Source organism: Entelurus aequoreus, linkage group LG04 (assembly GCF_033978785.1).
Source record: "Entelurus aequoreus isolate RoL-2023_Sb linkage group LG04, RoL_Eaeq_v1.1, whole genome shotgun sequence".
In the NCBI taxonomy this organism is placed as follows: Eukaryota; Metazoa; Chordata; class Actinopteri; order Syngnathiformes; family Syngnathidae; genus Entelurus; species Entelurus aequoreus.
In genome coordinates this window covers 84376123-84403820 of record NC_084734.1, presented here as the reverse complement: position 1 = coordinate 84403820, position 27698 = coordinate 84376123, and the positions used below count along the sequence as shown (strand labels likewise).

General features: G+C 39.6%; 1 protein-coding gene across 1 annotated transcript in view; it reads right to left on the bottom strand.

The window, feature by feature from the left end:
* LOC133649104 (cyclin-J-like) overlaps positions 1–25796 on the bottom strand; it is a 68026-nt gene extending 42230 nt beyond the window's left edge. The window contains exons 1-3 of the mRNA XM_062045897.1: positions 25441–25796; positions 15518–15629; positions 1724–1934 (exon numbers count right to left, since the gene is read on the bottom strand). Of these exons, the coding sequence (XP_061901881.1) occupies positions 1724–1934; positions 15518–15586 (280 nt within the window). The 5' untranslated portion in view covers positions 15587–15629; positions 25441–25796. The remainder of the gene's footprint in view (positions 1–1723; positions 1935–15517; positions 15630–25440) is intronic.
* Positions 25797–27698: the final 1902 nt, after the last annotated feature.

Genomic DNA, 27698 nt, shown 5'->3' with positions numbered 1-27698 from the left:
TTACGGTGCAGATGTTCTCCCGAAATGTGTTTGTCATTCTTGGTTGGTGTGGGTTCACAGTGTGGCGCATATTTGTAACAGTGTTAAAGTTGTTAATACGGACACCCTCAGTGTGACCTGTATGGCTGTTGACCAAGTATGCTTTACATTCACTTGTGTGTGAAAAGCCGTAGATATTGTGATTGGGCCGGCACGCAAAGGAAGTGCCTTTAAGGTTTATTGGCGCCCTGTACTTCTCCCTACGTCCATGTACACAGCGGCGTTTTAAACAGTCATGAATTTTACTTTTTGAAACAGATACCGATAATTTTGAAACCGATGCCGATAATTTCCGATATTACATTTTAAAGCATATATCGGCCGATAATATCGGCAGTCCGATATTATCGGACATCCCTAACTGTGATGTTGTTTCTACGAGTTCAAAGCCAATATGTCAATATGTAAGCTCTTTTTCTGGGTGTCTTATTTTGTTAGCGCAGTCAGACAGGATGTAACACAAGACTACCTGCGGTAGTCCGGTGGGGAGGAGGGAATAATCTACCGTATTTTTGACACTATGGAGCGCCCTGGGATATAAACCGCACCCACTAAATTTTTGAAGAAAGAAATATTTCTCCATACAGCGGCCGCACCGGACTATAAGCCGCAGATATATACGTTATGAAATTAGTTGGTTACACAAATATTTTGTAAATCTTTATTTACATTCTTTAACTGTTTCCAAACAGTGCCTGTAACACGGCAGTAAAACGGCTGATCAAACGCAACAGAAGTCATCGTCATGGACCCACTCGCTGCAGAAGCTAGCTCTCCAATTAGCTAAACAGAGTCAATAAATCCACAGTGACATTTTGGTGAATTTACTGAGGAATTTGTGAAACTGAAACAATACAATAAGAATGCAATTGTAAGATAATAATACTAACACAGACACTGGTAGACGTGTTACCATATTAGCTAATGCTAACAACGCTAGCTTCAATGCATTACGCATACAAATATGCATGTAAAATATGCATGTAGGCACAGACACCACACATGGGACGGTTTAATAAGTATGATTTCTTTTAGTGAAATTGTGAAAATTACAAACATTGCTTGGAATGATGAATGAAGAATCATTTCGAGCAGAAACACTACGGTTGGTTTTAGTTTCAGTTTAAGGCCAAACCGGAAGTACATTTTTAACTTGCAGCACCTGCAGTAAACAAACTCGTCCAAAAGATGCCGCCATTGCACAAACAACTTGGTTTAACGAAAATTATTGAACAAAAAATGTGGCAATTAAAAAATATGTATAAATTAGTCGCACCATTTTATAAGCCACAGGGTACGAAGTGTAGGAAAAAAGTAGCGTCTTATAGTCCGGAATTTACACCATATCATGCCTTGTGAGTTGATATTGCTAAAAATGAGAAGATACTGATCCAAAATCGATCATTTAACTCAGTCCTATTCACAACAACACAACTTTTCTTCTCCGAGTATATCCTTGATAACATGATGTCTTTTCCCACATATTACAATTGTATTCCCATGTCCATTTATCCATCCATTTGCTACCGCTTGTCCCTTTTTGGGGTCACGGGGGTGCTGGAGCCTATCTCAGCTGCATTCGGGCGGCAGGCGAGGTACACCCTGGACAAGTCGCCACCTCATCGTAGGGTCATTACAACTTTATTATCGAAATTTACACATGAAAGACTACAATTCCACTTACTTGCTAATAGCAGACAGGACAGGGCGATGACATAGAGCTGCTTAATGGCCACATCGTAGTGGTCCATGAAGAGGTCGAGTAGGTAGACGGCGAGGTGGCGTGCCGTGGGACATAGCTGGTAGCGATTGCTCAGGATGGCCAACAAGTCTGCAAAGTAGCGACGCATGCCAATCTGCGGCGAATGTGCTCGGTAGACTGGTAACTTTAACTCCTGCGGAAGATAGGGAGAGAACATGTAAATGTCTTAGGGGGTGAAAGGAAAAGGTGGGCAGAAAGAGATATGGGGGTAGTAAACTACAAACCCCGTTTCCATAGGAGTTGGGAAATTGTGTTAGATGTAAATATAAACGGAATACAATGATTTGCAAATCATTGTCAACCCATATTCAGTTGAATATGCTACAAAGACAACATATTTGATGTTCAAACTGATAAACTTTTTTTTTTTGCAAATAATCATTAACTTTAGAATTTGATGGCAGCAACACGTGACAAAGAAGTTGGGAAAGGTGGCAATAAATACTGATAAAGTTGAAGAATGCTCATCAAACACTTATCTGGAACATCCCACAGGTGAACAGGCAAATTGGGAACAGGTGGGTGCCATGATTGGGTATAAAAGTAGATTCCATGAAATGCTCAGTCATTCAGAAAAAGGATGGGGCGAGGGTCGCCACTTTGTCAACAAATGCGAGAGCAAATTGTTGAACAGTTTAAGAAAAACATTTCTCAACCAGCTATTGCAAGGAATTTAGGGATTTCACCATCTACGCTCCGTAATATCATCAAAGGGTTCAGAGAATCTGGAGAAATCACTGCACGTAAGCAGCTAAGCCCGTGACCTTCGATCCCTCAGGCTGTACTGCATCAACAAGCCACATCAGTATGTAAAGGATATCACCACATGGGCTCAGAAACACTTCAGAAACCCACTGTCAGTAACTACAGTTGGTCGCTACATCTGTAAGTGCAAGTTAAAACTCTCCTATGCAAGGCGAAAACCGTTTATCAACAACACCCAGAAACGCCGCCAGCTTCGCTGGGCCTGAGCTCATCTATGATGGACTGATACAAAGTGGAAAAGTGTTCTGTGGTCTGACGAGTCCACATTTCAAATTGTTTTTGGAAACTGTGGACGTCGTGTCCTCCGGACCAAAGAGGAAAAGAACCATCCGGATTGTTATAGGCGCAAAGTTGAAAAGCCAGCATCTGTGATGGTATGGGGGTGTATTAGTGCCCAAGACATGGGTAACTTACACATCTGTGAAGGCGCCATTAATGCTGAAAGGTACATACAGGTTTTGGAGCAACATATGTTGCCATCCAAGCAACGTTACCATGGACGCCCCTGCTTATTTCAGCAAGACAATGTCAAGCCACGTGTTACATCAATGTGGCTTCATAATAAAAGAGTGCGGGTACTATACTGGCCTGCCTGTAGTCCAGACCTGTCTCCCAATGAAAATATGTGGCGCATTATGAAGCCTAAAATAGCACAACGGAGACTCCCGGACTGTTGAACAACTTAAGCTGTACATCATGCAAGAATGGGAAAGAATTCCACCAGAGAAGCTTCAAAAATGTGTCTCCTCAGTTCCCAAACGTTTACTGAGTGTTGTTAAAAGGAAAGGCCATGTAACACAGTGGTGAACATGCCCTTTCCCAACTACTTTGGCACGTGTTGCAGCCATGAAATTCTAAGTTAATTATTATTTGCAAAAAATAAAATAAAGTTTATGAGTTTGAACATCAAATATCTTGTCTTTGTAGCATATTCAACTGAATATGGGTTGAAAAGGATTTGCAAATCATTTTATTCCGTTTATATTTACATCTAACACAATTTCCCAACTCGTATGGAAACGGGGTTTGTATATACATAATAGTGAACCGCACACATCCCCCACTGACAGGTTTTAAGTGTCGTCAGAAGATCTGCAGTGGTGTTAAAGCATCCACATCGGGAAATAAAACTGAACTTTTATCACATCTTGATAATGGTGTCACCTCATTTCAATCTCATTTATTTCTCCTTCACTGCAGATAGGAGGAGCTAATTTGGGTCACTGAAGAGAGTCGGTTTGGGTGTGTGGCGGGTTAGGGGGGCATAGTTCCTCTCAGTAGAGATGGAGTAGATAGGATTAGGTTTCACCCATCGCGCATCCCCTATTCATGTTATATTAGCTGCATGTGTTTTCAAAGTGGAAGGAAGCTACTCTGGAGAATTAGCATTGAATCAGCCCGGGGTGACTCCCCAATCAACCACAGAAGAAAATGAGAGGTTCCAGTTTCAATATCTTCCCCAGATTTACAAAAGGCACATTTTGCTTTGCGCAAACTCACAGAGGAACATTGCGTTTAAGCTGCTTATGGTGGAAAATATTTGCGCTTTGAGAAATGTTTAGCTCCCCGGGAAACAGTAAAAACAAAGGCTTTGGGTTTATGAGGTGAGATTATTGGGTGAGATGTCGATCCGATTTGAAAATACTGGAAGTTTTTACCGTGAAAACAAAATAAAAAACAATCAAATCACATTAGGGATGTTGCATATGAGCTGCATTAAGCCAAAAATTAAACTACGACATTTTTAGTACATAAAAAGCAGAATAACACATACTTTTTTCTTTAAATCTTTTGAGCCGAAGCAAAAACAACACATATCAGGTTGACACTTCAATGGAATTCAAAATAAACAGACTCCCTCCTCCTCTCCAAATCCACATAAAGCGACTCGACCCCCGGTGCCACAATCAACCATACTACCCAGCCCGCCTCAAACTCTCCTCCCACTGCCTCCAGTCCATCTGTCTGTCTGGGGGTACAAGGGCCACAGGAGATCTGTGCTGGGTGTGAATGGGGGCTCTCGAGAGTTGGGGAGTGGAGACGAGATGTCTTTGTGGGGGACCTGCGCCGTAATTAAGAATTCCACAGCTGCCTCTGGCTGATTTGCATGTCTGATAATTTGCTACACAGCACAGCAGCGCTATCTCCCACATCAGGGCATTAGCGCCACGGAAAACGTCATTAAAGCTGGATGAGACCTTGGGGGAATGAGCGCCATGCAGGAAACCTGATCACAGCGTGAAGGCCTTTTAATGCAAAGCTATGCTCTTAATTCCACTGTTGTTTATGTGCTTCTTCATTGTGCCTGTTCTAGAAATGACACATTATAGAGAGATTTGGTCTTTGTAAACATTAACAGTTTGTTTTTTTTGCAAAAATCTGTACTGTTATTAATGGTCACTAAAGACTTGGGGTGTCAAATTGCGTTAATTACAATTAATTACTTAGTCATATTTCACGCTTCATGTTTTTTTAATTGCGGTAATCTAACATTTAATCTCAAATGTTACCGTTTCTGTATGCCTGCGAGTGGCCTCGCTACTTATTGCGTTTGACAGAGCAACAACAGTACTGCCAAGCGGCACAAAGATAGTATGTAGTCACGGAAAAAGAGGTCCTACTCTGTCACGAAACTTGGCCTGTAATGCTAACGACTTTAAATAGTGGGGATAAGATGAATAATATCTAACAAATAGTGTGAAATATTCATAATGAACATAATAAAATGTTTTTTATTAAACAAGCTATGGAGAAATGGCATCACTTGCATGTGTTTTTGACACACATTAAAGGCCTACTGAAAGCCACTACTACCGACCACGCAGTCTGATAGTTTATATATCAATGATGAAATCTTAACATTGCAACACATGCCAATACGGCCGGGTTAACTTATAAAGTGCAATTTTAAATTTCCCGCTAAACTTCCGGTTCAAAACGCCTTTGGAGGATGACGTATGCGCATGACGTCGAGAGATCCACGGAAGTGTTTGGACCACATTGGAGACAATACACAGAGCTCTGTTTTCTTTGACAAAATTCCACAGTATTCTGGACATCTGTGTTGGTGAATCTTTTGCAATTTGTTTAATGAACAATGGAGACTGCAAAGAAGAACGTTGTAGGTGGGATCGGTGTATGCGGCTGGCTGTAGCAACACAACAAGGAGGACTTTGACTTGGATAGCAGACGCGCTAGCGGCGAACTCACCTTGGCTTCCTACGTCTCCGGGCCGCCGACCGCATCGTCAAACGCTGGAACGCAGGTGAGCACGGGTGTTGATGAGCTGAGGAGGGCTGGCTGGCGTAGGTGGAGCGCTAATGTTTTTATCAAAGCTCTGACGAGGTCCCGTTGTTAAGTTAGCGTCGTTAGCAACAGCATTGCTAGGCTTCGACAGGCGTCAAATACACATTAACCGTGTATTTACATGTCCAGTGTTTGGTTCGGTGTCTCCTGATAGTAGTATTGTTGATCTTCTGTCTATCCTTCCAGTCAGGGATTTATTTATTTTGTTTCTATCTGCATTTGAGACAGATGCTATCACGTTAGCTCATGCTAAGAGCTTCGTCGATGATGGGTGAAGTCCTTCGTCGCGCCGCCGATCGCTAGAACGCAGGTGAGCACGGCTGTTGATGTAACCGTGTAGTTACATGTACATGGTTTAATAGTATTGTTGATCTTCTGTCTATCCTTCCAGTCAGGGGTTTAATTCTTTTGTTTCTATCTGCATTTGAGAACGATGCTATCACGTTAATGGGGCCCGGCCGGGCACAGCCCGAAGAGGCAACGTGGGTCCCCCCTCCAATGGGCTCACCACCCATAGCAGGGGTCATAGAGGTCGGGTGCGAAGTGAGCTGGGCGGCGGCCGAAGGCAGGGCACTTGGCGGTCCGATCCTCGGCTACAGAAGCTAGCTCTTGGGACGTGGAACGTCACCTCGCTGGGGGGGGGAAGGAGCCTGAGCTAGTGCGCGAGGTGGAGAAGTTCCGGCTAGACATAGTCGGACTCACTTCGACGCACAGCAAGGGCTCTGGAACCAGATCTCTCGAGAGGGGCTGGACTCTCTTCCACTCTGGCGTTGCCGGCAGTGAGAGGCGACAGGCTGAGGTGGCAATTCTTGTTGCCCCCCGGCTCAGAGCCTGCATGTTGGAGTTCAACCCGGTGGACGAGAGGGTAGCTTCCCTCCGCCTTCGGGTGGGGGAACGGGTCCTGACTGTGGTTTGTGCTTACGCGCCAAACCGCAGCTCAGAGTACCCACCCTTTTTGGATTCGCTCGAGGGAGTACTTGAGAGTGCTCCCCCGGGTGATTCCCTCGTTCTACTGGGGGACTTCAACGCTCATGTTGGCAGCGACAGTGAAACCTGGAGAGGCGTGATTGGGAAGAATGGCCGCCCGGATCTGAACCAGAGCGGTGTTTTGTTATTGGACTTTTGTGCCCGATGGATGGATGGATGGCTATCACGTTAGCTCAGTAGCTAAGTGTGTCACCGATGTATTGTCGGGGAGATAAAAGTCACTCTGAGTGTCCATTTCGCGTGCTCAACTCTCATTTTCAAGAGGATATAGTATCCGAGGTGGTTTGAAATACAAATCCGTGATCCACAATAGAAAAAGGAGAGCGTGTGGAATCCAATGAGCCAGCTTGTACCTAAGTTACGGTCAGAGCGAAAAAAGATACGTCCGGCACTGCCTCTAGTTCTTCACTCTAACGTGCCTCATCCACGAATCGTTCATCCTCGCTCAAATTAATGGGGTAATCGTCACTTTCTCGCTCCTAATATCTCTCGCTCCATTGTAAACAACGGGGAATTGTGAGCAGCACTACCGCTTGTGACGTCACGCTACTTCCGGTAGGGGCAAGGTTTTTTTTTATCAGCGAGCAAAAGTTGCGAACTTTATCGTCGATTTTCTCTACTAAATCCTTTCAGCAAAAATATGGCAATATCGCGAAATGATCAAGTATGACACATAGAATGGATCTGCTATTCCCGTTTAAATAAAAAAAAATTCATTTCAGTAGGCCTTTAAGCTGACATTATACTATTACAAAACACCTGTGCACCAGTATGGTGATACATTCATTCCATTAACGATGATGTGTACATTATAATTAAAATCAGAGCACAATTCTATGGAGGAGAATGTTAATCACACGTGCGCCCCATAAGTGGAACACTCGCATGTCTGCCATTGGACAAAATGAAACCATAACCCCTGAGTAAATAAGTATATGTTCTGTCGTTAAATAATGTAGAGACAACTGGCATTATATCAAACTGATTTTTGATTTTGATTGGACGTGTAATTTTGAAAATGCTTAAACGGAAATGTAAAAGTATGTTGGAGTTCGGGTGTTGATGGAGGGAACAGTGATAAAGTCATCTAAAATAATTTGTGTTAAAAAAGGGGGCAGATAAATATAAGAATATTATTCTTCCATCTGCTCCTTTCTGATCATGGAAATGTATAAGACACAAAAAAACAATGAAACAGTTAACTGTACGTGGCTTGTATATATGCATTTTCATGAAAGGAATAAAAAGAAATGATGATGATGATGATGTTTAAGACATGATATAATGTACGTGTAGGAGACGTGTCATTGAGAGTCACGAAAACCAATCAAAGGCTACGTTTTCTCTGATCCATTTTACAAAGTTTAACATGTAAATGTGATAAGTATACACATTTGTTAGATGTATTCTCTTAATCCACTATTGGTAACATATGCGAGCAATGTGATTGATGGGTCTGTTTTAATTATTGTATTATATCTGATCAGGGGATGTTGGGAGTTTGTGAAGCCCTTTGAGGCACTGGTGATTAAGGGTTAGATGAATAAAAGTTGATTGATTGGAAAAGCAAGTTAAACATTGAATGCATATTGCTCAGAAAATAGTTCTTACTGTTTTTGATGCAATAACTTTAATACTTTATATTAGGGGTGTGGGAAAAAATCGATTTGAATTCGAATCGCGATTCAGAATCGATTCTCATTTTTAAAAATTCGATTTTTTTAATTTTTTATTAATCAATCCAACAAAACAATACACAGCAATACCATAACAATGCAATCCAATTCCAAAACCAAACCCGACCCAGCAACACTCAGAACTGCAATAAACAGAGCAATTGAGAGGAGACACAATCACGACACAGAACAACCCAAAAGTAGTGAAACAAAAATTATTATCATCAACAACAGTATCAATATTAGTTACAATTTCAACATAGCAGTGATTAAAAATCCCTCATTGACATTATCATTAGACATTTATATATATTAAAAAAAATTAAATTATAGTGTCACAGTGGCTTACACTTGCATCGCATCTCATAAGCTTGACAACACACTGTGTCCAATATTTTCACAAAGATAAAATAAGTCATATTTTTGGTTCATTTAATAGTTAAAACAAATTTACATTATTGCAATCAGTTGATAAAACATTGTCCTTTACAATTATAAAAGCTTTTTACAAAAATCTACTACTCTGCTTGCCTGTCAGCAGACTGGTGTAGATCCTGCTGAAATCCTATGTATTGAATGAATAGAGAATCGTTTTGAATCGGGAAAAAAATCGTTTTTGAATCGAGGATCGTGTTGAATTGAAAAAAAATCGATTTTGAATCGAATCGTGACCCCAAGAATCGATATTGAATTGAATCATGGGACACCCAAAGATTCACAGCCCTACTTTATATGGACCTGATATTTTATTTTAGTAAATAAAGAATACTGCATCTGTTCTAGTCTGTTAAAAACAAATTACTTCATAAAGCCACTTTTTTATTAAAATACCCATTTTAAGAATGTAATGAATTTCAATGAAATCTGAAATTTAGGGCTTTTATCGGCATTTTAGGTGAGATTAGAACATTTATTACAGATCATAAATAATTACTTGACAGAACTACGAAATACGTCTATTACAATTATGTAAAATCACGACTGTGTTCACAACAAAACCGCTGTTTATCACCCAAATACTATAATTTATATTGAAGTAAGCTCCTCTAAGGCAAGTGACATGTGAATGGAGACTTATAAAACAATTGGTACTTTACTGGACACAGTAAAATGTACACTTTACGGAACAAGTGTCGTAAGCAAAAACGCTAGTACATGTGCCATTAATCTTTTGGTTGTACTGTGGATACTATACATATATAGACAATTACTTCTCAAATGTTTCAGGCAACAATGGCATCATCATGTAAACTGACTTCAGAAACAACGCTGCTTGCATTCGTTTAGGATACAACTGCTATGGTGTACTGTAAACAAATGCTGAAAAGGTAAAACCTGTATCTTACCGACTTTTGTTGAAGAATGACTTATTTCATTATCTCACTAAGGGAGGTTAGATATAGTTTGCAGCATCATTGTTGTTTGTTTCAAAGCAGGCAAGAAGCTTTACACAAAAAACTACTAGCTACTATGATTTTCTTTATGTGTTAAAATGTTGTCTTTTGAAGAAAAATGACACATGAAAGTGACAATAGGTATAATAACGAAGAGCGTATTTATTTTCTTAAAGGATAACTGCATTTTTTTATGGAATGTTGCCTGTCAAGTAGCATGAGGTGGCTAACAATGAAGGTGATGGGATTGGATCTATTCCGCCTAAAAATAAACTTCCAATAGATGTAATGTAGTAACTGGAACATTCACGATAACGTGCAATATTTATGTATTTTGGTCATTTTAATCATTGCCGGAACTTTTTTGGGCAACCCATTGATTTCACCGAATGTACCACTATGTTCTTCATAAAAAACAACAACCACTAATCATTGAAGACTTTGTGAAAGCAAACTATGACTACTTTGGGACAAATGATGATCCAGAACAATAGCTTTTTGAGCCTGAAAGTAAGAAAGATGAGCTACAAGTTTTAGAAGCTGTGTGCTTAGCAGATTTAGCTATAGTAAAACACAAAGCATCAATACAAGCAAGAAATACAAACTGGGAACATAATTTTAAAAATCCCTTACTGTACAATGTCCACTCTTACAGGGATGCCGACAGATAGGCTGTTTATATCTTTCAGCACAAGACTTGTACTCCCCGTTTAGGTGATAAATTCTTCATAATTCTCACTCATGTAAAAAAAAAAAATGATGGGAGCTTCTGGCGTGTTTTCCTAGCAATGTTTTTGGGTCTGAGCTGAAATTAAAGTTGACCAACTTCTCGGCTTATGGCCACAACCTTTTACTATACACGTGTGAGGCATGATTTATAATCCAGCACACGCCTTTACCAACTCAAAAGCGATTTAGCACCTTAGTAGATTAAGAGCTGTAGTACCTTCATGATCAAGGAGCTGTGTTACTAAAAGTAGTTCCTCAATGTTAGCTCTTGCAATAACAATGTCACCAATACTTGGCCAATATGCAGGCCATGAAATGTAAATGGTGCATGGTGGGCGCTTTTTGGAAGATTTTTAGAGGGCTTTATAGGCAGAATTAATTCATCTAGATCGCTACATTGTTAGATGTCTCGACTGGTCATTTTTTTCCTATTTAGAACGCATAAAAATAAAATAAAACATGTGCTCTTGTCACAAATAAAGATTGAGAATGATGGGCAAAATCCCCCAAAAAGTCCAGTTCCCCTTTAATATCGTTTGACAATATTTTTGCAACTTCCTATGTGTCATTTCCAGCTAAAAGATAAACAAATTCAACAATGTTCCACAAATTGTGTACCATCTTAATTAACTCCCTCATGTATGTCTCAGCGCTGTTGACAGGAGGTGCACAACACTGTCCAGAACACAATCATTTGGCCACAATAAAAAAGCAAATGCAATAAAATCTTTCAATAGTCTTGTGTCATTTTTAAGCAAACACACACATATGGAAACATTTATCTCACAAATAACTGCTCCATGGTCCATTGTTGGTGTGTGTGTAGCTCCTGTGACAGTCACAAAACACACGACGGGTCATCTCTGACATCAGGCTTTATGGCTTTATTTGTGGCTCAGTCTGCATGCAGACATTCAAGCCAGCTGACAGCTCACTCTGAATCACACACTGTGCGCTGAATCGATGTTTGCACCAGTGAATGTTTCATGAACGCCCCTATCACAAGACGATGCCTTCATACTGCACACAATCCATGCCACAGGATATCTCAAATGGCCATCTGTAATCTTCTCCCTCCGTGTGACGCTAGCACGAGAGCCACAACTGGGAGACGCCAGTCAAGTGACACATCTCTATTGAAGTGGCACAAGGGAAAATATATATGATCATGTTTAAAGTTAATTAAGACATTCACAATTAATGAGCCTTACTTAATCCATGTAATCCCATTGAGATCATTTTAAATAGACTATTGCCCATCCATCCATCCATTATCTAAGTGTTCCATGTAATTATATTTTCTCTCTGGCCTTTAAGATAAAAAAGAAAATGCGTATTTCACATATTTTGTTCCTAACGACAAAAAATATTCCATTGAAAACCACCAAAAATGCTATTTTTTTTACCACACATTTATTTAGAATGTTTATTCTTTGTTACAATTTAAATTTGGACTACTGGCCTTCAAGTTTTCATTGCTATATTTGTACACCAGACATTGCTACTTTTCCCCATCCAAAGCATGCAGCAAAATGTCTTATTTTTAACCATTTTATGCAAGACTATCTTGCTACTAAAATGGTTGAGTTTATGTTACGGATGAACGATTACCGTATTTTTCGGACTATAAGTCGCAGTTTTTTTTCATAGTTTGGCCGGGGGTGCGACTTATACTCAGGAGCGACTTGTGTGAAATTATTAAAACATTACCATAAAATATCAAATAATATTATTTAGCTCATTCACGTAAGAGACTAGACGTATAAGATTTCATGGGATTTAGCGATTAGGAGTGACAGATTGTTTGGTAAACGTATAGCATGTTCTATATGTTATAGTTATTTGAATGACTCTTACCATAATATGTTACGTTAACATACCAGGCACGTTCTCAGTTGGTTATTTATGCCTCATATAACGTACACTTATTCAGCCTGTTGTTCACTATTCTTTATTTATTTTAAATTGCCTTTCAAATGTCTATTCTTGGTGTTGGCTTTTATCAAATACATTTCCCCAAAAAATGCGATTTATACTCCAGTGAGACTTATATATGTTTTTTTCCTTTATTATGCATTTTCGGCCGGTGCAACTTATACTCCGGAGCGACTTATACTCCGAAAAATACGGTAATTGCATTGCAATGTGACAAAACGCCCAAACTAAAAGACAAACAAGTGAATTAGTGAAGTGAAATGAATTATATTTATATAGTGCTTTTTCACTAGTGACTCAAAGCGTTTTACGTAGTGACACAACACAAGTCCACCCTTCACAATAAAAGCACTGTGTTGACAAGACTGCAATTCAAATTATTTAGTAAGTTTATAATTGTATTGTGCCCTGCGATGAGGTGGCAACTTGTCCAGGGTGTACCCCTTCTTCGCGCCCGAATGCAGCTGGGATAGGTTCTAGCACCTCCGCAACACCGACAAGCGGTAGAATATGGATGGATGGATAATTATATTGTGAAGAAGAAAGAATACATGTGTATGTAAAAAAAAAAGTGATATTGTTTATTGCAATAGATATTGATTCATTGATAGTGTTTGTTGAAAAATACATGAAAAGGACTTTAAAAAAAATGATTGCATATTAATTTGTAGTTCCAGTATTGAGGAAAAACTCATTAGATTATTTTCCGAAATCGCTCAGCCCTGGTGTATGTCACTATCAATGTTTTAAATGTTTATAATGGTGAAAAATAAATGAACGGATATGCTTATACTGTTTTTTAAGTTGATAAGTTTATTTTAGGCAGAAGTTTTTGAAGATTTTCCTGTTCAAAGTGAGTGAAAATATACATTTACATCCGTTTGAGGGATTTTAGGGACCTGGAGTACCAGTTTTTGTTTTAAATCTGACACTATAGAAAAAAACTGCATGAAAATCTATGTCACTGCCAAGCATTGCTCTGTCTTAGCACTTAACAAAAATAATATTGAAATACTGCTTAAAATATACGCTTTAAAGAAATTATTTTGTTGTTGTTTTTTATTTTTTAAAATAGGGGCTTATGTAGTGTTGAAAAGCCCCAAAATATAAATAATGTCACAAAGAAGTACTTTAAAAAGTCTTACTCTTTTAAAATTGAAAATAATACAAGTTTGGACACACCTTCTCATTCGCAACATAACTGATAGTCCCAACCCCATTGATAAAGCAAGAAATTCCACTAATCAACCCTAATAAGGCACCTGTGAAGTCAAAACCATTTCTCATTGAGAGAATGCCAAGAGTGTGCAAAGCAGTAATCACAGCAAATGGTGGCTATTTTGAAGAAACTAAAATATAAAACATATTTTCAGTTATTTCACCTTTTTTTGTTAAGTACATAACTCCACATGTGTTTATTCATAGTTTTGATGCCTTCAGTGACAATTTACAATGTAAATAGTCATGAAAATAAAGGAAACGCATTGAATGAGAAGTTGTGTCCAAACTTTTGGCCTGTACTGTATGTGTGTGCGTGTGTATGTATATATACATAGCCGAGGTTGCTGTGGTTTATCCGTTAAACAGTGCCCGGAGCAGAGCGGAATATTCCTTAGGTCAGGAAAAAACACACGGAGGCCATTTTATCCCTACAGGTCCATTTCACCTGAAACAGACCTGTAGGGATAAAATAGCCTCTGTGTGTTTTCCTGACCTAAGGAATATATAAAACACACACATATCTTTTATAGGGTTTTCAGGAAAGTATGAGGGAACTTTACGCAACTGTATTGCTGTACAGCTGTGTGCGCCATTCAGACAACATCAGCACTAGTTTTAGGATAACAGATGGAAAATGCTGGGTCATCCCGTTCCGTGTCGGTTCTGTTTATACATAACAGTGAGACAGGCGGTGTGAAGGGGGCTACTACAGCAGAAGCAGAGCAATTTCAGGGTCTACTTTGTCCTATTCCTTGTGGGTGCCATCTACATTACAAACAACAAAATCTAATATATTCTTACATGTTGTGTTTTAAATCAGTGGTTTCCAATATTTATGAATACTGACTCAACACTGCGTGCTTGGAGTTTGTTTTCCAAAGAGAAGATGGTAATAGCGTGGTTTGTTGTGCATGAGTGACAGGCGAATTGTGCTTTCACCATTGCTTTTTGGTGGCGGTCAGTACAGAGACTCGGGTTTCTGAATTGGATGGTAATGGCAATGTCTTCAAGGGTATTGTGGAAGGTTCTGGTAGTTCCTTTAAGTTCAAAATCAAAAGTGACAAACAAAACTTCGCCCCACACACAAAGGAAATACAAGTTTCTCGCATTAGCGTGGAAGCCACCAAACCATATTTTGAGTGTCACTTTGGATTATTTTTGCTTTCTTGTCTCCTTACTATCTTCTTTAGGAATTTTTTTCCAGCAGCCCAGGTGAGAAAAACGTTGTCTACTTATCTACACACAGACCACCTTTTGAACCAGAGGTCACATCAGAGTTAAATCAATTGATTCTATAAAATAAACGGAACAAAAACACATTCTTTACCAACTGGATATATATTTACATTTAATTCCACTGAGTTATTTACAGAAAAAAGTGTCTATAGATTTTTGTTAAATGGTAAATGGGTTATACTTTATTCGCTTTTTACCTTCGAGGTACTCAAAGCGCTTTGACACTATTTCCACATTCCCCCATTCACACACACACTCACACACTGATGGCGGGAGCTGCCATGCAAGGCCCTAACCACGACCCATCCTTGCTCAAGGGCACAACGGACATGACTAGGATGGCAGAAGCTAGGGATCGAACCAGGAACCCTCAAGTTGCTGGCACGGCCGCTCTACCAACAGAGCATCGCCGTCCCCCGTTGCGGCCCTGGTTCTCTGGTAAGCCCTGTTCTGAACGGCAGACTTACCTTGATGCGGAGGGATTGATGGATGTCTGCAGCTAGCTGTCCTTTCCACCATTGCAACTCCCTTTCCATTTTTTCCCATCCAGAGAAGACTTCCAGAATCAAGTTGTACCTCCTGAGAGACACAAGTGTTTGATTTTGTCATTCTGACATGGTTTATGAGACATACATGTACTTCTCACAGGCATTAGGTCTTTATAGGTAACACAACTGAAAACCTCAATGGTATTTTAAAAAACCTTGGAATTTTTCACCAGTACATTTTAGGAATATCTTGGGGTTACCTTACATTCGGTTTTTGATTTCCAAGCCATTTTGCACAGACAAAACATCCTAGACTCCAAACATCCCAGAACAAGCTAGTCAGATTACTTCTAGACCTCCAACCCAGATCCCACCTCACTCCTACCCACTTCTCCAAAGTGGGCTGGCTCAGGGTGGAGGACAGAGTAAAACAACTTGCACTGAGCCTAGTCTATAAAATCCGCTACACCTCCCTGATACCGAAGTACATGTCAAACTACTTCCTTAACGTAAATGACCGCCATAACCACAACACCGGGGGGAGCTCCACTAACCATGTTAAACCCAGATTCCGATCTAACAAAGGTCTTAACTCATTCCCTTTCTATGCCACATCAATATGGAATGCACTCCCAACAGGTGTAAAAGAAAGGGCATCTCTATCCCCCTTCAAAACCGCACTAAAAGAACACCTCCAGGCAACTTCAACCCTTAACTAACACCCTCCCCCTTCCACATCCCACCTCCCCGGATTGTAAATAATCAAATGTAGATACTTGTTCTTATGCTTTCTGATCTCTCTCTCTCTCTATGTCCACTACTTGCTGTACATATCCTACCAAGTCAGTCCTACACTGTTTCAAATTCCATTTCTCTGATGATGCAATTGTTGATGACTGAAGTGTTGATATTAACCAAACCTAACCTCCCCCCCTCCACATCACATTATACATTGTATGTATAATGAGATATATGTTGACTTTTTTTTTCTTCTATACGGCTCTGTATAGATCCTGGAATTTATTTTCGATTGTGACTGAAAAAACATTTTGCCGATGTTCTTCCTCAATAAATACAGTACAGGCCAAAATTTTGGACACACCTTCTCCTCATTCAATGCGTTTTCTTTATTTTCATGACTATTTACATTGTAGATTGTCACTGAAGTCATCAACACTATGAATGAACACATATGGAGTTATGTACTTAACAAAAACAGGTGAAATAACTGAAAACATGTTTTATATTCTAGTTTCTTCAAAATAGCCACCCTTTTCTCTGATTACTGCTTTGCACACTCTTGGCATTCTTTCGATGAGCTTCAAGAGGTAGTCACCTGAAATGGTTGTCACTTCACAGGTGTGCTTGAAGCTCATCGAAAGAATGCCAAGAGTGTGCAAAGCAGTAATCAGAGAAAAGGGTGGCTATTTTGAAGAAACTGGAATATAAAACGTGTTTTCAGTTATTTTACAATTTTTTGTAAACTACATAACTCCACATGTGTTCATTCATAGTGTTGATGCTTTCAATGACAATCTACAATGTGAATAGTCATGAAAATAAATAAAACGCATTGAATGAGAAGGTGTGTCCAAACGTTTGGCCTGTACTGTATATGTCTAACGGTTTGAAAATATACACATTCTGATACTTTTGGAAAGGGTGGGGCATGGAGGATTTAAAAGGGGACGCTTCCACACACGAACCTTCAAAAAACAGGTTATGAATGAAAGTATGGAGCAAAAGCCACAAAAAATGTATAATAAAAATATATCCAACACATGTTGACTTCCCTAGACTAAAAGGAAGAGTGTTATATGTAGATTACAATCATCATTTAAAAGATATAAGTGGCATGCCCAGAATGAAGTTGGCTGACTTTTGAAAAGGCAGAATAAAAAAAGGTAAATTTTTCTTTATGCCTTTAACATTGGATATTTCTTATTGCCGAGAGCTCAAACCACTCGTAAACGTTTTTGTGTGTCTGTATGCGGAGTAAAACTATGGAACAAACTGGACTTACAACACAAGCAATGCCAAACTATTAATGGATTTAAACTATTATACAAACATGGGGTCTGGTTCAAATATAGAGATGAGGGTCTTTAAATTGACCTGCTGCTGTACTCTGTCTCAAAGTGATAACATGTGCTCAATGTTTCCTTACCATTATTGCTATGTTGTCTATTACCATTGTTGGTATATTCATTATTCCTACATTGTTGATACAAATTATTGTTACAGTGTAATAATTATTGTTACCTGTAATAATGCCACTATGATACAACATCTGTATTATAATCCTTGAACAGAGTAAGAGTGAAACTCATGTGAATAATCACTGAATGGAGAACTGGGGGTGGGATTAAATAAGTTATCTTCTTCCCACTCCCTTTCAGGCGAAACTGGACAATCATGCATTACATACTATACATTACCTTTTGCACTATATTAATTTTTATATTATGTGTTGTCAACTTTGTACTTTTTTTATGTCATTGCCTGAAATAAATAAATACATGAAAAAAAATTAATGAAACACTTGGCCATAATATTTTACATTATTTTGGAGCAAACTATTTATGTAGCTAATAGCTAATGTTAGCTTTAGACCAATGAGGCTATTGGTGTGTACTGTTATCAAGTACCGTATTTTCCGCACCATAAGCCGCACCTAAAAACCACAATTTTTCTCAAAAGCTGACAGTGCGGCTAATAACCCGGTGCGCCTTATATATGGATTAAAATTAATATTTATTTTCATAAAGTTTAGGTCTCGCAACTACGGTAAACAGCCGCCATCTTTTTTCCCCGTAGAAGAGGAAGCGCTTCTTCTTCTACGGTAAGCAACCGCCCCATAGAAGAGGAAGCGCTTCTTCTACTGTAAGCAACCGCACCCGCCCCCGTAGAAGAAGAAGCGCGCGGATATTACGTTTCATTTCATTTGTGTGTTTCTGTAAAGACCACAAAATGTCTCCTACTAAGAGACACGCGTACAAGGTTCCACTGACTTTTGATATTCATGTGAACCGCACTGTGGTTACAACGGGAACACGTACGGTGAATATTCGCACCACAGGGAATATGAAGTCGTCTTCACCGTGGTTCTAGCTTGCCATGCTAACGGCCAGAAACTTCCACCCACGGTGATATTCAAAAGGAAGACCTTGCCAAAAGAGAACTTTCCAGCCGGCGTCATCATAAAAGCTAACTCGAAGGGATGGATGGATGAAGAAAAGATGAGCGAAGACACCGGGTGACTTTTTTCACGCAGCTACGTCCCTGTTGATCTACGACTGCATGCGCGTCCACTTCACAGATGGTGTCAAAAAACAAGTGAAGCACACCGAAGAAAAAGAATTCGAGGGATTTGTGGATGAGTAATAACTTCAGAAAGTGAGCTTTAAATGTTTATTTTGTGTGTTGTGTGACATTAACGTTCGAGGAACGTTGAGTTATTGATGTTGCTATTGCTCTGCACTATTTTGAGTTTTACTATTTTTGTGATTGCACATTTGCACATTACACTTTGGGAGTGAACAGAGTTGTTAGAACGCTGGTTTGTAATATATTATTAAAGTTTGACTAGGGATGATACTCGAAACCGGTTTTCCCGGTTGTTTGATAAGAAAAGAACCGAGTCCTCGGACTCGAATCCCTTTTTGAGAACCGGTACCCGTTATCGAGACCACTATAGTAAAGGAAAAGAGTTGATTCTTTATTCGAATCCCGTCCCGACCAGAAATGCTCCAAGGGACATCACAAGAATTGACGTCACGTAGCTCAGTCATTAGGCGCAGATAGCGAAAGCAGGAAAACAATGGACGGGAAAAAGCGCTCCAAGGTGTAATAAAGTTCAAAACAAAAGCTATCGTCCATCGAATAAATTTACTGAGAGATTTTAGCAGGGTAAAACACATGACGGACACTTTTACGACCAACCGGAAACATAGCAACCAGGCTAGCAACGCACCTCCTTTACGGCAGCTGTCGCAACGTTCTTAAAACAACCGCAGCACATACATATATATACAACATATCTCCCTTTTTTAACTTTTGTTTTTCTTTCCTTGTAAACGTTACAAAATCACAATGTAGATGTGTTGTCTGTCTAATTATAAATAATGCAGACGAGGCGTGTTGGCTGAGTTCTTGACGTTTACTTTCACAGCGTGGCAACATGCAACACTTTTCGGGGCTACCGCGCATGCTCGTAACTCCCGTTGCATGCTGGGTAGTGTAGTTGTTATATTCTCTCGCTCATAACATTTTTCCTCCTATAAAGAAATAATGTTAACTCAATAAAGTGTATTTCTTTTTTTAGCTTTAACTTTTCATTTTTTTAGCATTGTAACCACATTTGCTAAGAACTTTTTTCAATAAAGAAATAAAGTGCAAAAATGTCAAAGCATCATAACAAACAGTTATGTCAAATAGCAGCAGAAGCGCACTTTTTGGAGAGCTGTATTATTTTCAGTTTTGTGCCCAAGGGACTGATTTTATTTAACACTATATTATTATTTATACACCTGTAGTGATCACAGAGACAGGTTGTTTTTGTGTTACTGTATATATTTGTTTCTCTGAAAAATCCCACTTAATATACTTTGGGTAACAACAGTCAATATTTATTTATTTGTTTTTTTAGGTGGGTAACAGTCAATATTTATTTATTTATTAGATTTTATTTTTTTATTATATAATAAAAGTGAGCTTTTGTTAAACCAAATATTGTGTGTTTTTTTCCATATACAACAACCTATCTGGACTCGATAAGAGAATCGATAAGAAATCGGTTCGATATGAGGATTCGATAATAGGCTCGAACTCGATAATTCCTTATCAAACATCATCCCTAAGTTTGACTGACCTATCTGACTGTTTTGTTGACATTCCCTTTAGCGTAGCGTAGGTGCGGCTAATAGCACGGGGCGGCTAATAGGTAAACAAAGTTTTGAAATATGCCGTTCATTGAACGTGCGGCTAATAACACGGGGCGCCTTATGGTGCGGAAAATACGGTAGTCCATTTGTTTTATGACGCGTTCTTCATCAAAATTCTACATTTCAAAATTACTTGGACAGACTCATCTCCTCGTCAGCAATGTTTTTAGCGCTTCCATATAGAGTCTACCGACAAAAATAAGTTACTACTATACACTAAATTGTATTAAAATTGGCAACAGCGGAGGATGCATGTGCAAACTGCGAGCTAGTCATGAGGATAGAGAAAAAAATGAGCTTATTGACAACAGCATTGGACTACCATGGCGGATTCGCGCAAAGTTTTTCGGGTGAAATTTTACAATATACAGAGATATCGGCTGACGTCACATGTTTGGAAAACTTATCAGGTTTTGCAAATTCCAAACGGCTCGTTCGGAGGTTGGTGTTGTCTGTATATTTTGAACACGCATCAGAATAGGACATGTTAAAATAGAACATAAAACTAAGTATACACATTTTACCATCTCATTGACTCCCATTTTGACTGTAATTTTTTAACACTCTGTAATCCTGGAAGGATTTCTCCATTAAGACTAAATGAATCTCAGTCTTGCTGATTGAAAAACAGAAAATATTGTTTTGGTGTAATTGCACCTCTTAACCACCAGCAAAGGGGCATTTTTGTGATTGTAGTTGTTGCGTTTGTATGTCAATCATCTATTTGTGGAATGTGTCCATGTGTTTTGGGAGGGGATCAGAGATTGGCTGAGAAACACGGCTGTGGAGATGTCCACATTCTCTATAGAAGAGATCAAATTTGGTATTTTTGTAAACGACTGTAACATTGAAATGTTTGTCAACATTATTATGCTCCAGGCAAAACATTTTCTACATAAATGTCGATTTATGAAAGTAAGGCCTACATTTTCCAATTGGCTTAATGGGTTTCAATTCTCAATCAAATCTTGGAGAATGATTAAGAGTACAAAAGCCCTTAAATTGATATCCTTGTTAAAAACATTTAAAGTTATTTAGGTAGCCCTTTTTGTCTTTTTCATATTTTTTAGTATTATTACTCTCTGCATTTACTTTTGATTTCTTTCCTTGATGTTGAAAGTGCCTTGACTTTTTGTGTGAGTTATAAATGTATGTTTGTTGTTCAATACAAAATAAAAACATTTAAAAATAAACATAATAAAAGAGTGTGAATGTTGTCTGTCTGTGTTGGCCCTGCGATGAGGTGGCGACTTGTCCAGGGTCTAAACCGCCTTCCGCCCGCCCGCCCGCCACCCAAAAGGGGCAAGCGGTAGAAAATGGATGGATAGGTAGCCCTTTTTTTCTTTTTTTTTCATATTTTTTTAGTATGTTTTTAGTATTATTACTCTCTGCATTTGCCTTTGTTTTCTTTCCTTGATGTTGAAAGTGCCTTGACTTTTTGTGTGAGTTATAAATGTACAAACCCCGTTTCCATATGAGTTGGGAAATTGTGTTAGATGTAAATATAAACGGAATACAATGATTTGCAAATCCTTTTCAACCCATATTCAGTTGAATATGCTACAAAGACAACATATTTGATGTTCAAACTGATAAACATTTTTTGCAAATAATCATTAACTTTAGAATTTGATGCCAGCAACACGTGACAAAGAAGTTGGGAAAGGTGGCAATAAATACTGATAAAGTTGAGGAATGCTCATCAAACACTTATTTGGAACATCCCACAGGTGAACAGGCAAATTGGGAACAGGTGGGTGCCATGATTGGGTATAAAAGTAGATTCCATGAAATGCTCAGTCATTCACAAACAAGGATGGGGCGAGGGTCACCACTTTGTCAACAAATGTGTGAGCAAATTGTTGAACAGTTTAAGAAAAACCTTTCTCAACCAGCTATTGCAAGGAATTTAGGGATTTCACCATCTACGCTCTGTAATATCATCAAAGGGTTCAGAGAATCTGGAGAAATCACTGCACGTAAGCAGCTAAGCCCGTGACCTTCCATCCCTCAGGCTGTACTGGATCAACAAGCCACATCAGTGAGTAAAGGATATCACCACATGGGCTCAGGAAAACTTCAGAAATCCACTGTCAGTAACTACAGTTGGTCGCTACATCTGTAAGTGCAAGTTAAAACTCTCCTATGCAAGGCGAAAAACCGTTTATCAACAACACCCAGAAACGCCGTCGGCGTCGCTGGGCCTGAGCTCATCTAAGATGGACTGATACAAAGTGGAAAAGTGTTCTGTGGTCTGACGAGTCCACATTTCAAATTGTTTTTGGAAACTGTGGACGTCGTGTCCTCCGGACCAAAGAGTGAAAAGAACCATCCGGATTGTTATAGGCGCAAAGTTGAAAAGCCAGCATGTGTGATGGTATGGGGGTGTGGCGTGGCGAAGTTGGTAGAGTGGCCGTGCCAGCAATCGGACGGTTGCTGATTACTGGGGTTCAATCCCCACTTTCTACCATCCTAGTCACGTCAGTTGTCTCCTTGGGCAAGACACTTCACCCATGCTCCTGATGGCTGCTGGTTAGCGCCTTGCATGGCAGCTCCCGCCATCAGTGTGTGAATGTGTGTGTGAATGTGTGTGTGAATGTGGAAATACTGTCAAAGCGCTTTGAGTACCTTGAAGGTAGAAAAGCGCTATACAAGTATAACCCATTTATCATTTATTATCATTTATTAGTGCCCAAGACATGGGTAACTTACACATCTGTGAAGGCGCCATTAATGCTGAAAGGTACATACAGGTTTTGGAGCAACATATGTTGCCATCCAAGCAACGTTACCATGGACGCCACTGCTTATTTCAGCAAGACGATGCCAAGCCACGTGTTACATCAACGTGGCTTCATAGTAAAAGAGTGCGGGTACTAGACTGGCCTGCCTGTAGTCCAGACCTGTCTCCCATTGAAAATGTGTGGCGCTTTATGAAGCCTAAAATACCACAACGGAGACCCCCGGACTGTTGAACAACTTAAAGGCCTACTGAAAGCCACTACTACCGACCACGCAGTCGGATAGTTTATATATTAATGATGAAATCTTAACATTGCAACACATGCCAATACGGCCGGGTTAACTTATAAAGTGCAATTTTAAACTTCCCAGGAAACTTCCGCTCGAAAACGTCGCGGTATGATGACGTATGCGCGTGACGTCATGAGTTCAAGGGAAGTGTTTGGACCCAATTCAAATACCTCTGTTTTCTTCGACAAAATTCCACAGTATTCTGGACATCTGTGTTGGTGAATCTTTTGCAATTTGTTTAATGGACAATGGAGACTGCAAATAAGAAAGTTGTAGGTGCGATCGGTGGAGCGGCGGACTACAGCAACACCAACACCAGGAGGTTGTGTTGTGTTTTGAGCAGGATAGCAGACGCACTACAGTGAGTAAGCCCACCGCCGCATCTAAGTTAGCTTCTGTTTTTTTAGCTTCGAAAAGCTGAATATTATTAATCGTGTATTTACATGTTCATGGTTTAATAGTATTTTTGATCTTCTGTCTATCCATCCAGTCAGGGTTTTTTTTAATTTAGTTTCTATCTGCATTTGAGACTGATGCTATCACGTTGGCTACGTAGCTAGGTTAGCTTCTATTTTTTTTAGCTTCAAAAAGCTGAATATTATTAATCGTGTATTTACATGTTCAGTCACTGTGAATGTCCATTTCGCGTTCTCGACTCTCATTTTCAAGAGGATATAGTATCTGAGGTGGTTTGAAATACAAATCTGTGATCTACAATAGAAAAAGGAGAGAGTGTGGAATCCAATGAGCCAGCTTGTACCTAAGTTACGGTCAGAGCGAAAAAAGATACGTCCATCACTGCCTCTCAAGTCCTTCACTGTAACGTTCCTCATCTACGAATCTTTCATCCTCGCTCAAATTAATGGGGTAATCGTCACTTTCTCGGTCCGAATTTCTCTCGCTCCATTGTAAACAACGGGGAATTGTGAGGAATACTAGCTCCTGTGACGTCACGCTACTTCCGCTACAGGCTAGGCTTTTTTTTTATCAGCGAGCAAAAGTTGCGAACTTTATCGTCGATTTTCTCTACTAAATCCTTTCAGCAAAAATATGGCAATATCGCGAAATGATCAAGTATGACACAAAGAATGGATCTGCTATTCCCGTTTAAATAAAAAAAATTCATTTCAGTAGGCCTTTAAAGGCCTACTGAAATGATTTTTTAAGCTGTACATCAAGCAAGAATGGGAAAGAATTCCACCTGAGAAGCTTCAAAAATGTGTCTCCTCAGTTCCCAAACGTTTACTGAGTGTTGTTAAAAGGAAAGTCCATGTAACACAGTGGTGAACATGCCCTTTCCCAACTACTTTGGCACGTGTTGCAGCCATGAAATTCTGAGTTAATTAAAAAAAAAAAAAGTTTATGAGTTTGAACATCAAATATGTTGTCTTTGTAGTGCATTCAATTGAATATGGGTTGAAAAGGATGTGCAAATCATTGTATTCCGTTTATATTTACATCTAACACAATTTCCCAACTCATATGGAAACGGGGTTTGTATGTTTGTTCAATAAAAAATTTTTTTAAAAAATAATAATAATAAAACGTGTTGCGTTTATCGTCCACCGGCTGTGTTGAATAAATATTGGTGACATTTTACTACAATTTTTGTATGTATTTATTTCCAATAAAAACTATTTTTAAGCCATTTCCTGTGCTGGGAATTTAAATGTGGCGTTTAAGTACGGGCTGGTGTTTTAAAAAGCGGACTTATAAGCAGTGACGGACAAACTATGTTCTCATTTGGTAGCTATTTCCAACATGTTAGCAGCAAGAGAAGCTACTCAAGTTTAACACGCTAAAAGACTAAAGAAATGAATAAAACAGCGCGTCGTTACCTTACAAAGCAGCACGACTCGAACACGGCCGAGTTGTGGTTTGAAAGAACAAAGTGTAAAAGTGAAGTTTATCAAACGTGCCACTTACCGCTGCGACGGGAATGCCCGCAGACCTCTTTGTCTCAGTCCGACATCCTGACCGAGACGACTCCGCTACGGCGTAACTTTGAGGGGAAAAGCCCTCTTTTTTTTTTTTGGTTAAAAAAAAAAAAAAAAAAGGCCGGTTAGGAGAACTTTAACCAGTCAGCGCAAACGCCGCTGACACCGAATCCAAGCATCAGCACGTTTCACCCGCTTTGTTTGGACTTTTCCTCCCGGCTGCGACAAAGTGGCGTGCTCGGCTGCACCAGCTGCTGCTGTTGCGGGCGGCGCGAGGCTCGTGCGCTTCACTCCAGTGTGTGTCCTTGAAGAGTTGGGAGTTGTAGTCCTTTTAGCGAGTCTGCCTTTGGACTACAAGTGGCTGTTCAACAACAGCCGTGCTTTGCCGACGTTTTGTGTCAAAGACATGTTTTTTTCAAAGAAATACAAATAAAACTTCACACGTCATGGTTTGACAAAAACGTTGAATCTCGGTAAAAACTAAAATAATGCTATTTGGTAACAGTAGAAGAGAAAGTCAAATACAAATAGACGGAATAGAAATTGAAAGAGTAAATGAAACCACATTTCTAGGTACAAACCCCGTTTCCATGTGAGTTGGGAAATTGTGTTAGATGTAAATATAAACGGAATTGCAAATCCTTTTCAACCCATATTCATTTGAATGCACTACAAAGACAACATATTTGATGTTCAAACTCATAAACTTTATTTTTTTTTTGCAAATAATAATTAACTTAGAATTTCATGGCTGCAACACGTGCCAAAGTAGTTGGGAAAGGGCATGTTCACCACTGTGTTACATGGCCTTTCCTTTTAACAACACTCAGTAAAGGTTTGGGAACTGAGGAGACACATTTTTGAAGCTTCTCAGGTGGAATTCTTTCCCATTCTTGCTTGATGTACAGCTTAAGTTGTTCAACAGTCCGGGAGTCTCCGTTGTGGTATTTTAGGCTTCATAATGCGCCACACATTTTCAATGGGAGACAGGTCTGGACTACAGGCAGGCCAGTCTAGTACCCGCACTCTTTTATTATGAAGCCACGTTGATGTAACACGTGGCTTGGCATTGTCTTGCTGAAATAAGCAGGGGCGTCCATGGTAACGTTGCTTGGATGGCAACATATGTTGCTCCAAAACCTGTATGTACCTTCCAGCATTAATGGCGCCTTCACAAATGTGTAAGTTACCCATGTCTTGGGCACTAATACATCCCCATACCATCACACATGCTGGCATTTACACTTTGCGCCTATAACAATCCGGATGGTTCTTTTCCTCTTTGGTCCGGAGGACACGACGTCCACAGTTTCCAAAAACAATTTGAGATGTGGACTCGTCAGACCACAGAACACTTTTCCACTTTGTATCAGTCCATCTTAGATGAGCTCAGGCCCAGCGAAGCCGGCAACGTTTCTGGGTGTTGTTGATAAACGGTTTTCGCCTTGCATAGGAGAGTTTTAACTTGCACTTACAGATGTAGCGACCAACTGTAGTTACTGACAGTGGGTTTCTGAAGTGTTTCTGAGCCCATGTGGTGATATCCTTTACACACTGATGTCACTTGTTAATGCAGTACAGCCTGAGGGATCGAAGGTCACGGGCTTAGCTGCTTACGTGCAGTGATTTCTCCAGATTCTCTGAACCCTTTGATGATATTACGGAGCGTAGATGGTGAAATCCCTAAATTCCTTGCAATAGCTGCTTGAGAAAGGTTTTTCTTATTCTGTTCAACAATTTGCTCACACATTTGTTGACAAAGTGGTGACCCTCGCCCCATCCTTGTTTGTGAATGACTGAGCATTTCATGGAATCTACTTTTATACCCAATCATGGCACCCACCTGTTCCCAATTTGCCTGTTCACCTGTGGGATGTTCCAAATAAGTGTTTGATGAGCATTCCTCAACTTTATCAGTATTTATTGCCACCTTTCCCAACTTCTTTGTCACGTGTTGCTGGCATCAAATTCTAAAGTTAATGATTATTTGCAAAAAAAAAAATGTTTATCAGTTTGAACATCAAATATGTTGTCTTTGTAGCATATTCAACTGAATATGGGTTGAAAATGATTTGCAAATCATTGTATTCCATTTATATTTATATCTAACACAATTTCCCAACTCATATGGAAACAGGGTTTGTAGATCCACTATGGACTGGACTCTCTCACTATTATGTCAGATCCACTATGGACTGGACTCTCTCACTATTATGTCAGATCCACTATGGACTGGACTCTCACTAT